The sequence below is a fragment of the Centroberyx affinis genome, unplaced genomic scaffold (genome assembly GCF_046629955.1).
Source record: "Centroberyx affinis isolate AG114_WGS23_722 - 3 ecotype Tasmania unplaced genomic scaffold, CSIRO-AGI_Caff_v1 ptg001776l_1, whole genome shotgun sequence".
Lineage (NCBI taxonomy): Eukaryota > Metazoa > Chordata > Actinopteri > Beryciformes > Berycidae > Centroberyx > Centroberyx affinis.
The window spans coordinates 519-14,516 of record NW_027280169.1 but is presented as its reverse complement, the minus strand read 5'-3'; the positions used below and the strand labels follow the sequence as shown (position 1 = coordinate 14,516).

The 13,998-nt window shown below is 42.0% G+C and overlaps 1 protein-coding gene across 1 annotated transcript in view; it reads left to right on the top strand.

Moving 5' to 3' along the window:
• LOC139652273 (protein EFR3 homolog A-like) overlaps positions 1-10,338 on the top strand; it is a gene marked incomplete at its 3' end in the record, with an annotated part of 86,695 nt that extends 76,357 nt beyond the window's left edge. Inside the window, exon 6 of the mRNA XM_071529286.1 lies at positions 10,217-10,338. Within this exon, the coding sequence (XP_071385387.1) occupies positions 10,217-10,338 (122 nt within the window). The remainder of the gene's footprint in view (positions 1-10,216) is intronic.
• Between the last annotated feature and the right edge of the window lie 3,660 nt (positions 10,339-13,998).

Genomic DNA, 13,998 nt, shown 5'->3' with positions numbered 1-13,998 from the left:
TTAAAACGGGTTGGCTGGTTTCAATGGGAACTCGGCAAACAGTTACTAATTAGGAGAAACTAACTCGAGGAAAAGCTGCAGACATTACATACACATTTGCATTTTAAGCATTTAGCTTCAGACGCTCTTATCCAGAGAAACTTAGAACGAGCGGAGCAGCAGAATAACTTTCAATTCCTAGATCAACAACATTACAAGCAAGCAAGAGGAAAGAGGTCAAGGGGTCAGAGGGGGGAAATGAGAGCCTGGGAGGAAAGGAAGCAACGGGGCTTATGGGAAATGTAGTTTTAAAGGTCCCATATGGTGTAAAACAGGCTTCCCCTTGCCTCTGTGATGATAAAGGAGTTGGATGGTCTATCTAAACATGGTGAAAGTATCAAAACACACAGTCGCCAACTAAATCCACACAATCCATATTAGTGCAGCGAGCCTCTAAACGAGCCGTTTGGACTTCTGTAACTTTGTGGCGTCACAAAGGTTCGCTCATTATCATTTTTGTAAGAAATAATAGACTAACAAAGTGTTTTTTTCAAAGCGGTTGAGCGGTTGTCATTGTTTATTACCGGAGAGTTTTCCCTACCTGTAGCCGCCGGGCCGCGGCGTCTCACGTTTCACTCTGGAAACGGTTAGCCGATCGGAACAGAGGGGTCGTTAATATTAATGAGTCTTAAAGACACGGCGACAGAAACGGCCTGTTCTTGGTAAGGCTCAGAGAGATGCTGGAAAACGAACGTGGAAAAATGGATTGTTTTTGGTACATGACACCACACACACAGCTTTGAATGGACAGAAAGACACAAAATAAAACACAGAGACCTTTAATGTGGAGAAACCCTATCACTAACCATACTACTGGTGCAAGATAGAGGCAACCGATTTTCTCCTCCACGCTCCCATTGGTTTATGGTAGATATACCAAGGTATCACAGTTAATTTCACAATGATATAGTGACGTTTAAAAATGCTACACATAGCACCTTTAATATAAGTATTAGTCACAGCAGAACGGCCTTTTTCCTGTCTTTACACTGCCAAGTACAGTATGTGTGGTACAGATATATAAGTGCGTGTCACAACAGAATGTTTTCCTCCGCTCTGTGCTGCCAGACGTTCGCCGTTTCCAAATTTATCCGCCAATTAACTTTATCACAAGAAATTGGCAGACTGTGACGGCGAGAAGTGTCTCTTCCTGCGCTCCGTCTCAATACAGAAGACACTCATCAGTCCGGGCTCAGACACATGTAGCCGCTGAGTCAGACTCTCCGGGGACTTTATGCGCCGGGTATTTATAGCCTCGGGGGCCAGATGTGTCACGGATGCGGCGAGTATTTTGTCAGGAATACGGCCGAGCTGAGGTGGAAGCGCCCGGGTTTTTGTGTCATGTGTTTGGCCTTTTTTCAGTCATTTCATCACGCTGCTAAACGACAAAACCAGTCAGTCCAAATACATGTCTGACTGCCCATTTATCTATATATCTATCTGTCACTTTTCTGTGTATCTATTCATTATCTTCCTTTTTTAATTCCTTTATCAGTTTTTTGTACAGCTGCTAGTTGTGTTTTTGTGGATGATGAAGCGGTCTCTGTCCCAGTCTGTTCTAAGCTTACAAATGAAACTTTAGACTGAAAACAAGATGGAAATGGGAATACCCTGATTTTTTTTTTTTTTCATTTATGTCTACCAGTTTGAATCCAGCTTAACCATAAGCCAATTTAATGCTTCAAAAATAGGTTTTACACACTTGTCCAAATCAAAAGTGCCGTCTTTTGTATGGGCAGTGTGTCTGTGGGGCTCGTACTTCCTAATATTAGCTGCTTGTGTTGTAATCTGGGTTTATTCTGCTGTTGCATTCATTGTCAGTGGTGATGGAGAGTGTCAGTGAAATGCCTAAAACACCTGGGGCCGTATCCACAAACATTCTGAGAATCCTCTCAGAGAGTCTTATCTTACCCTAAAACCTCTTATCAAGGAGTTCTAGCTTAGGAGTGATTTAGGAAAGTTCTCACAGCGACTCTGAGCAAGGAATGGACAAGAGCTTTTATCTCAGTGAGGAGGTGTGGTCGACCCCGTTGCTAGGTATGATGCTCTCTTTTGGACGCTGTCATTGGTTGATCTTGTGTTCATCCAGAATGAACACAAGGAATCACACAAGATAAAACACAATTTGCTTGATATTAACGCGTGGTGTGCTTATACTATCAAAATGTTTTTTTAAAATAGAGCTCATTGGACAAAATCTTTGAAAACCATACGAACGGTACTTTTTAATATTTCGGTTCTCACAGGTTGACGCATTATGCCTTCATTTGGGTGAATGCAGTAATGTTATTATACTTTACTAATTTGATGTTAAGATTTGGTGAAAATGGCTCAAGACTCAGTAGTAGTATTAGTATAATTTATAGACTATATTGGCAAGCCTATATGAACAGGATTTTTGAACAAGAGTATATTGCAGATGATGCGGACGTGTGTCTCATCAGTGAGCAGACAATACAGAGAAAACTCACTGTATCCATAGCTGCTGTTTTGTCGGTGCAGTGCGACCGGCCAGTGGGAATCAAACAGGCTGCATCACAATATGAGTCTGAAGGAGCTGTGACTGTTTGTGTGATTATTCTACACATTAATGCGTCTTTTCTGCGTCTTTCAGCCATTTTCTCCTCTCCTTAAGAAACACCTCAGCTCCTAAAAGTCCTCCTCTCTACTCTTAACAGTTTTCCACCTTAGGAGCTCTCTTAAGGGCTAAAATGCTTTGTGAATAGCTTTTATGGGGAGATTCTTAGAAAGGGTCATCACTCTAAGAGTTTTCTTAGAATTTCACCACTAGGACCAACTCTTAATACTAGGAAGCTTTGTGGATATGGCCCCAGGTGTAAAACTACTATACTGTGCCAGTTCTGATATCAAACAGTCTGTTTTCTATTTAATGGACAGGCTATGCTTTATTGTTTCTGTTCTGGCCTTTGTTGTCCGTCTGTACTTGTGCAGTCACACATTACTGTGAGTCCGCAGATGGCCAGTGAAGGACCGGCCCTCTTCTGACAGAGGAGCCTTCATTAGTCAACACTGAAGTCTTTGTTTTCCACGACGAGAGAGAGAATATCTGAAAGTAATTAAGTGGAAAGCTTCAAGCAGAATCAGAAGCAGTTTAATTGCCAAGTCAGGTCAATGTAGCGGAGTTTGTCTCGGTGGTAGAAGCTCCGCAGCACATGGACCAGCACAGGACCCGACATACAGCACAAGACACACAGCAGAGAAACAGACGAGCGGAACGTGTTCCCAGCTCCCGGTGATCCAGTAAAGTTCCCACAATCACAGCTGCTTTTGGTGGAAAAAGGCATTTGATTATTCTGGAACAATCTCCAGTCAAAGCTCCGGCTCGACCGTTTTATTCCCTTAAATCTCTTCAAATTATCCACAGGCTTGTACAAGATGTTCGCTCCTGTTTCTGATCTAAATTGTCATCTTTTTTTTATTGTACATATTTCACTATTTCTGTATTTTCTACCGTTTTATTGTTTTATCTGCTGCTGCCATTTCTTGGCCAGCTCTCCCTTGGAAAATAGGTTTTAAATCTCAGTGGGACTTCCTGGTAAAATAACGGCTAAATAAATAAACACCTCACAGTATATTGACCGCACAGTTTTACCTCGACACACTCTGAGCTCCAGAGCAAATACAACCGCTGGTACTTTACCCATTGACCTATTCAAGGCCACGATACATACATTATGACTGTATATCCCTTCCAGGTCTACGTATTTAAACTCTGTGCGTATAACTAGGGATGCACCCATATGGAAATTTTGGGCCGATACCGATAGCCGATTTTTCAAACACCACAATCGACCGATACCAATAGCCTGCCGATATTTTGTTTCGTATTGACCCATTTGTGCCCTGCCAAAATAATCTATATTCTGCCCTTCATTATACTTTGCAATGAATATAGATTTAAAGATCAGCTTTTATTGTAACGATTTTCACATAACCAAAAATGCCCTTTTTGAAATTGAAATAAATAAATAGAAAGCAAAGGAACATATAGATTTAAGGAACATCTTTTATTGTAACATTCTTTCACATAACCAAAAATGCCTTTTTTAATTAAAATAAACAAATAACATTACCTCACACTGATAGGCTGTCCTTCCATTCAAACTTGAACATTTTTGGAACAGATTAGTGACGTAATATATGTTAATGAGTATCGGCCACTGCCATCGGTGGATTTAATCTTATCGGCCGATGAGCCGATTGTAGTCAACAATGCAAAAATTGGCCGTTTCCGATATTCAACTGAAATATATCTGTGCATCACTACATATAACTGTACAAATAAACATTCAGCCTTCCATCCCCATATGCATCCAGGCAGGCAGCAGTATGGCTGCAGCAGCAGGAGGTTTAATGAGATATAAAAATAAACTCCCAGACTCCCAGTGATCGGCCGGGCGGCGCCATCCTCACCTGAGTCAGGACTCCTGCGGCGGGAGACAATTATGCCGGCGGCGGCTAGAGAAGATACACACACACACACACACACACACACACACACACACATCCCTGTAAACAACTGTTTAATGATCACTGATAGTTGCACTCACTGTATAGTATACTCTCTCCTGACAAACTGTCCACTGATCATCATGGATCCTTGGGATACAGAACTGAAGAGGTGATGGGGGGTGTTAGGTATTGTTATGACTTCAGGTACCACTTGCTTCAAAAGTGTGTTTGTGTGTGTGTGTGTGTGTGTTTGTGTGTGTGTGTGTGTGGGTGTGTGTGTGTATGCATACATTAGTCTGCATTTTGTTTCATGTCTTGTAGTCATAACTGGGGCCAAGGGAGGAATTATAGAATTACGCTAGGCTACAATATGCAACTTTTCGCCTTGGGTCAGCAAAGTATCCACCACACACACACACACACACACACACACACACACACACAGAGTGGTCAAGTTCATGCCCCAACAGGGTCAGAATTTAACGGGGGCTCGGGGCAAACATGCCCTCAAAAACTAATAAAATGCCAATGAAATTAAAAATGACCTCCATAAATAGGATCTTTTTTGGGCTTTTCATCCTGTTCACATTATATTTGCTGAGTTGCAAGTATTTGTGAATAAATGTGACATCTGTCCCACGTGGGCCACCGTAGGTGAATCGCGGGAGCTCATGACTGGGCGATTCTTTCCGGTGACTTCTGAGCAAGAAAAATTATATCTTTCCTTTCCCGTTATTAGCAGAGCAGAGGCTGCAGTCAGACAGCAAGACCCACAACACAGAGTGCAGAGTTCAAGTCAGGTCAGTTTTATTGTCCCAGACGGGCGATTTGTGCTGCAGCACGTATAACAACACATCACAACATAAAACATATACCGTATTTCCTCTAATATTGGCCTTTATTTACCTTTATTGGAAGCAGGCTTATATTAGAGACAGGCCTTTATTTCTAATTCCCTCTGTTTGATAAGTATATTTGCTCATATTTTAGTACGAAGCCTCCTTGTTTTCTGATCTGCTTCTGTTGGGGTTCGTTAGGTAGCCGTTTTTTTGTTACTGCAATGCATTATGATAATTACGGTAATCGACGACGGCACGCTCCGGAGACTTCCGCCGGCCGAGCCGTCTTGTGGCATACCGCCATCTTGTGGCACTTGTACGTTACTACAAACTACAGTTACATTATATAACAGGCACCAGGAGTTTACCGGTATCCACCGTTGTTTTTTCCTTTGTTTTTTTCCCCGGCCTGTATTTGGGGCCGGCCTTTATTTGTTCGTGTCGGCCATTATCGGAGACCCGGCTTTCAATTGACTACCAGCCATTATTAGAGGAAATACGGTAGTATCACATAGAAACATTAAAAGAAAAGTGACAAAGGCGACTCGCATCACTGCACTGAGTTCATTCCAGATCCATGGAAATAGGCTTAACTGTCCACCATAGCACCATATTGAATGAGTTTTGGCTTTTTTTTTTTTTTACTCAAATTGAATGGATGACAGCCGGATTCATAAATAAAACCCAGTCTTTGCCAGGCTGTCAGAGCAGTTTCCTCCTTTTTCTCTTACTGAGATCCACACAGTGATGGATGCTGATCTCGCCGTATGAGTGGATTCTCCTCTTTAGTCATGCAGTCTCTCTGAACACATGAGTAAAACCAGAACGCTGAGCGAGGACGGTGCTTTTTAATGACGCCTTCTTTAAATCCGGCTCTTTGAAATGGCCGGAGGGAAGCAAAACAGATTGATTTGTATCATCCTGTGTGTATCAATGCAGAAAGTCCTAACTACAGTCTGTTATTTGGATGATTAGACCTCAGCCCAAGATGGAATTAGCTTCTCTTCAGTTAAAGCAGTTTTCCTCATGCTGCAAAAGAAAGAAAGACATCTGAATGGAGGCGTGAAATTCAAACAGAGGTGGAAAGTAACTAAGTACATTTACTCGAATACTGTATTAAGTACAATTTTGAGGAACTTGTACTTTACTTGAGTATTACCATTATATGCTACTTTATACTTCTACTCCACTACATTTCAGAGGGAAATATTGTACTTTTTACTCCACTACCTTTATTTGATAACTTAAGTTACTTGTTACTTTGCAGATTCAGATTATTAATACAAAATATAATCAACTAATAAATTGTGATGTATTATTATAGATTACTGTAAGCTACCCAGCAGTATATAAAGTAGTGGAAATCAGCCCCACCTTTTCCAGCTGCAACATTAAAGTGATGCTTACACATTAATGCATCAATAATTATAATTCAATAATATAATATACACTGTATTATTATGAAATGGGCCATTCTGCATAATGAGTACTTTTACTTTTGTTGCTTTAAGTACATTTTGTTGCTAATACTTTTGTACTTTTACCTAAGTAACATTTTGAATGCAGGACTTTTACTTGTAACAGAGTATTTTTATACTGTGGTATTTCTACTTTTACTTAAGTAAAAAATCTGAGTACTTCTTCCACCACTGAATTCAAATAAGACAAAATACTCACTTCATAAAACAGCCCACCCCATGTTTTTATATGTTTTATTTGAGGGAAAGTGTGATAGAGGCAAAATGTTTTATATCATATGTGTCTCTGTATGTTACTGTGTTAGCTGTAAAAATTCAGTTGATTCTTTTTTGCACAGTACTTGTACAGATTGTCTCATTCTAATCTACTTCCCTCTTCCATGTTGTTGTGATTATGGGAGCTTCCCTTTTCTCTGACTAGAGAAGTGTTAGTTTCACCATTTCACATGACTCGCCTGACACTATGAACAAAAATACCTTTTCTAAATCTGTTAAAATGTCAGTTACAGTGTTGTCTGTTTACGGGACACCTAGCAGCCCTGTTGGGACAGATTTTTGTAAGCGATGCAAAAAAACTGATTTAATATCTGCCTGGAAAGTGGGTGAAAACTCAGACTGGGTGTGAAACAGACTGTCAGCCTGTCAGACTGAAGGCCTGCAGGAGCCTCAGGCTTCATCTTTTACTGTGAGAGTTTCTCAGCTTCTCCTCTGGTGCTACGAGCCGCTAAGAACCAAAACCAACACATGCAAACACTCTTTATTCTCGTTAATACTTTAATACTTTTCTATAATCTGTGAATGAATGATTCATTTTTCATGCTGTGCTGAGTATGATCTCCTGATGTTGGATGTCTTATTATTTTATTATTTGATACTTATTTTTATTTTTTTTTGTTTTGTTTTTGTTTGTTTGTTTTTCGTCACATTTGGTATCGTTTAATGATCGGGTTGTTATTTTTTATTTTTTTTGTTTTGTTAAATGTTTTGACTAAGTATGTTTATATTGTGTTTTTGTCGTTGAGGACCCCCTTGAAAACGAGATGGTTCATCTCAAGGGGTTATAAAGAATTTCCACAACAGCACTGGTTAGTCCCATCAGCTGATTAAAGGACAGAAAGGAACTCAGGCCCTTTACTGTACACTGTTACTGTGTGATTGCATGTTGCTGTAACATGTGTGCTTTGGTCTTTCCTTTGATGCAAATAGATTGGAATTACAGTTAAGACCGCTCTCCGTCTCGGCCATTACCCCCGAGAGAGGTTAGGTCGAAAATGGAAGGAAATTACCAGGTAGGCCGAGTGGCTTTTTGTCACCGGCTGCAGAACTGCGCGGAGGCAATTTGTATTCAGTGGCCAATGAGAGGGCAGCGGGAGGCCGGGCAAGTGCGGCGAATTATATCCACGCTACTCGAAAGCAACTGAGTGCATAGAGAGAGAGAGAGAGAGAGAGAGAGAGAGAGAGAGAGGTGATCCGAGGGACGCCGAGGCTTGTTTGGAGGGAAGGAATTATAGGCTGGACAGGGGAAACCGTGGAAGATAATCACATCTAAAACACGCTCATGTAACGGTGTGACTGTGTTTCTGCTGTGAGATGCTTTGTAGACCTCGAATACAATCCCGTCTGTGTTTTTATCTTTCTGTGGTGAAGAGGTGAGGAAGAGTCCCAGCCTCTGTTCACACCATCAGAAACAACACTGCCGTGCTACAGTCAATGGTGTTGCACCTGTATACAAGATGGCATATAGAAACACATGATAAGCAATGTTGCCCAATTCTCTTCTTTTGTTTTAACTTATTTTCTATTCTCAAATATGGTCATTCACACACTCAAGTTCAACTTAGACTCACTTAAAACACACAGAACACAAAGTAAGACATGAGGTAGAAGCAATACAATACCATCAACAAAATAAAATACCACAACTAAAATACCATAAACTAAATAATATGTACCATGGGCATAAAAACACCCACTGTACTGTCATATCGCTGCCTGATATCAGACAGAACTGTCAACTGGTTCCACTCCATCTCCATCTTCAGTCTGACATTGCCTCCACTCTGACCGATTTCCGTGGGGGAGGGGGATTCGATTTTCTCTAACCAATCACTAGAGACCGACGTATCCGCCTGAATCTAACGTCGTTTTAAGTCGACGCTGATGCGTAGCCATGACAACACCAGAGACGGTTCAGAAAGTATAGAGCATCTTTGAGTCTCTGTGTTTCAGACTCTGTGTTTCAGACTCTGTGTTTCAGACTCTGTGTTTCAGTCTCTGAGTTCCAGTCTCTGTGTTTCAGTCTCTGTGTTTCAGTCTCTGAGTTCCAGTCTCTGTGTTTCAGTTTCTGTGTTTCAGTCTCTGTGTTTCAGTCTCTGAGTTCCAGTCTCTGTGTTTCAGTTTCTGTGTTTCAGTCTCTGTGTTTCAGTCTCTGTGTTTCAGTCTCTGTGTTTCAATCTCTGTTTCAGACTCTGTGTTTCAGTCTCTGTGTTTCAGACTCTGTGTTTCAGACTCTGTGTTTCAGTCTCTGTGTTCCAGTCTCTGAGTTTCAGTCTCTGTGTTTCAGACTCTGTGTTTCAGTCTCTGTGTTTCAATCTCTGTTTCAGACTCTGTGTTTCAGACTCTGTGTTTCAGTCTCTGTGTTCCAGTCTCTGTGTTTCAGTCTCTGTGTTTCAATCTCTGTTTCAGACTCTGTGTTTCAGTCTCTGTGTTTCAGACTCTGTGTTTCAGTCTCTGTGTTTCAGTCTCTGTGTTTCAGACTCTGTGTTTCCGTCTCTGTGTTCCAGTCTCTGAGTTTCAGTCTCTGTGTTTCAGTCTCTATGTTCCAGTCTCTGTGTTTCAGTCTCTATGTTCCAGTCTCTGTGTTCCAGTCTCTGTGTTCCAGTCTCTGTGTTCCAGTCTCTGAGTTTCAGTCTCTGTGTTTCAGTCTCTATGTTCCAGTCTCTGTGTTTCAGTCTCTATGTTCCAGTCTCTGTGTTCCAGTCTCTGTGTTCCAGTCTCTGTGTTTCAGTCTCTGAGTTCGGGTCGGTGGGTGATCCTTCATCCAGTTTATAGTTTTCATTTTCCTGGGAATCAACAGCAGAAGCCCAAGTCTCTCTCTCTGTCTCTCTCTGTCTCTCTCTCTGTCTCACTCTCACTCTCTCTCTCTCTGTCTCTCTCTCCCTCTCTCTCTCTGTCTCTCTCTCTGTCTCTCTCTCTGTCTCACTCTCACTCTCTCTCTCTCTGTCTCTCTCTCTCTATCTCTCTCTCTCTCTCTCTCTCTGTCTCTCTCTCTCTCTCTGTCTCACTCTCTCTCTCTCTGTCTCTCTCTCCCTCCCTCTCTCTCAAATCATCTTAAGAGAAATAATGCTAACACACATTCCCCACTCTTCCCTGTCCCCGTCTCTCTAGTTTGTGAAGTTTGCCAACATCGAGGAGGACACGCCCTCCTACCACCGCCGCTACGACTTCTTCGTCTCCCAGTTCAGCGCCATGTGCCACTCGACTCACGAAGACCCAGAGACCCGGACCAGGTGAGACGGGAGAAGAGACGGGGACACTCCGTCACTATTACTGTTTTATATAATAATATGTATTGAAGTACTTTCATTGTTCCCCATAGTCCAAAACAGAGTCATTCCTATGTTCCCAGGGTCCTATGTTCCCCAGTTCTAGGGTTAGGGTTAGAGACTTTCAAAATCAAATAAAATGATAACCATTGGTTTTGTTGTGTTTATATAGCTGTTTTGAAGCCTTGTTCCAATAAAAAAAAAAACTGGATAATATTTGAAAACACAATAGGAGGGTTAATGTGTGTTAACAGAATATTTAACTGGGGAACTTAGGACCCTGGGAACATAGGACCCTGGGAACTTAGGACCTTGGGAACTTAGGACCCTGGGAACTTAGGACCTTGGGAACATAGGACCCTGGGAACTTAGGACCTTGGGAACATAGGACCTTGGGAACATAGGACCTTGGGAACATAGGACCCTGGGAACTTAGGACCTTGGGAAATTAGGACCCTGGGAACATAGGACCCTGGGAACTTAGGACCTTGGGAAAATAGGACCCTGGGAACTTAGGACCTTGGGAACATAGGACCCTGGGAACTTAGGACCTTGGGAACATAGGACCTTGGGAACATAGGACCTTGGGAACATAGGACCCTGGGAACTTAGGACATTGGGAACTTAGGACCCTGGGAACTTAGGACCCTGGGAACTTAGGACCTTGGGAAAATAGGACCCTGGGAACTTAGGACCTTGGGGACTTAGGACCTTGGGAACATAGGACCCTGGGAACTTAGGACCTTTGGAACTTAGGACCCTGGGAACATAGATACGCTCCCAGTAAAAACAGTGGGTGGGGAGTCGACGGATCAGTCTGCTTTCATTCGTTCATTCATTCATAATGTACTTAGATCAGACACTGCTATATTACTATACTATATTATTACTATGGAGCGGTTCCAAAAGTGAGGAGGTTCCCAGCAAAATGAGGAATAGTTTAATTTCACTTTTATTTCACTCCCTGTAGAGCAGGTTTTCACTCCAGCCGAACACTACGGCAGAGTCTTCCTCCTCTCTGGCTGAATCTGTTCTTGGATCAGTGAAATCAGCCGCTGTAGTCGACGTTGTCATTGCGGTTGAAATGAAAACCTACATACACGCTCTTAAAGTGCTGAGTAACTTTGGTAGTACCTTGGATTGTGTAGCTTGATTCTCTGTTATCTGTTGCTTGTGAGAAACCCGTTTTTTATATATCTGCTTGATCAAACTCCTGTCTCCCACCTTTTTCCGCCTATTTACAATTATTGGTAAACAAATAATTTTCTTCGCTCCATCTGCATAAGTTTCCTCCTCCAACCGGGTTTTGGTGTTCCACTTGTTCAAACTGAAAGGTTTAATAAACATAAAGGAAGAGATTCATTCAGCAGCATGACTAGTTTTTTATATATTGTCAGAATCTGCTTTGTCGGCGTTCCTTTATGTGCTAGAAGTGATTTTCAGACTGTTCCTCCAGACAATGGCAGTGAATGGAGAGAGAAAAAAACAACAACAATTCTCCAGTCTGCTCTACCGGAGCAACAGATCACAGAATCACTGATTTTTTTGGGGGGGTTTTATCATGGAGGAAGAGACACGACCCAAGACTCTACCAGAGCTACACAGAGATTTAAGGACATGTGGTTGCAGATCACTGAAGTTAGCACAATGAGAAAATGGATTGTATTGATTCTGAGGACCAAAAACTAATATCTAGCCTCCACTGGCCCACATGAATATCCTCCTCTGTTAATGCAGTGGTCCCACCGAGGAGGAGGGGGGGGTGTAATGCTATCCCTGCCAATGTAGGTTTCACTCCACTTGAATCCAGTGAATACAGTATTAAATATATCTCTCTTCCTGATCCATATTTCATGACCATCCCTCCCGCTGAGACTCCACACACCGCAGGAGCGAGCTGAAATACGAGAGAGGAGGAGGATGATGAAACGCAGTGTCGGAGTATAGCAGGGGCTGAAATGAGCTGAAACGTGGACGTGATTTACACAAAAACGGGCTTTACCTGGCTGGTTCCCTGTGTGGCCGGACGGGAGGCGCATTGTTGGGGTGGGGTGGGGGGGGTTGCATTCACTCATGGTACTGAGATAATTTAAGATAAAACTTTAATCATTTCCCAGTGGGGAAATTGAGTTGTTTGCAGTAGGGCTGCTGGGCGATATGGACAAAATCAAATATCACAATATTTTTGACCAAATACCTCGATATCGATATTGCGACAATATTGTAGGGATGACTATTGGTGGTTTCACAAAATATTTACACAATGAGATTTTTGATAAATAATCATCTGTAATGTGGATATAGTGACTAAGTGGGTAAAGGCAAATAATAGAACAGCTAGAACAGTCTGGTAAGTTCAGAAAATGACATCACTTTACTGTAATGCAGCCTTTAAAACCAGGAAAAGACACTTATGCCATATCACCATATTATGATATCCAAAATCTAAGACGATATCTAGTCTCATATCATGATATCGATATAATATTGATATATTGCCCAGCCCTAGTTTGCAGCAGCAAAAAAGTAAGATAGCAAAGAAAAACACAATATAAATAAGAACATTTTTGACCTGGACTTTGTTTTCTCATCATTTTCCATCATATTGATCAATTCCTACCAAAATCTCATCAATTGCTTCACTTAAGTCTCGCTTGCCTGGGTGCAGCTCTCCAATACAGTACATTGTATTTAAATCAACCCCAAAAGCACGGAAACACGTCTTCATCAACATACTGTAATGAGACATGTAATTATTTACTTTTCATTCAATCTCTCTCATCTTGACTCAAATTCCTCTCTGAGCCAGGCGGCTGTTTATGTCGTTCATAAAATATTGTTACGGGAAGCAAGCTGCTCCTGGGGTGTCTGGGGTTATTCTCACTCGCTAACATTTAAGTGTGCGTGGGTGTGTTCATTTTGTAGAAGGCTGGTTGGCGGGTTGAAGAGCTGACAGGAGGGTGCTCCCGTTAGCAGCCAGCCCCATCCATGTTTTAGGTTGGGTGAGACTCCCGTTCAGGTTTAGTTGAATGATAGGTTAGGTTCTCAGATAATCAGACGCAGGGGCGGTCTTACCATTAGGCAAAGGTAGGCGTCTGCCTTGGGCCCCGGCAGCCAGAGGGCCCCCAAAAAAGACAAGAATAGAACTAATGTAAACTTATAATCAATATAAAATAAATGTACTTTCTGTTACAATAAATTATTTCAATCTTCAGTCATGGTTATCCACCCTAATCAGTCAGGCTATAGTGGGTTATTCCACTTCTAGTGCAATTTTGCTACTTGTCTACTATTTTGTTACTATTTCGGTAAGTAAATTTTTCTTGCCACTGCATCAGTAGCTGAGAGAGAAGTAACACCCAAAACAAAAAAAGCAAGCTACACAAATGGGGCAGAAAAACAACAAAAAGTGCCCTTGCATGCATAGTTTTCTCAGCCCCAACTTGATGGTAATATGTAGAAAGGATGGATTAAAAAGGGAGAGGGTTGGGATTCAGGGGGCCCCATGCTTGCCTTTGCCTAGGGCCCCCAAATCACTAAGTCCGCCCCTGATCAGACGTAGGCAGGGAAACATCACTGGGTGGACTCAAACTACCGCACAAAGGAATCAAGCTTCAGGCAGAT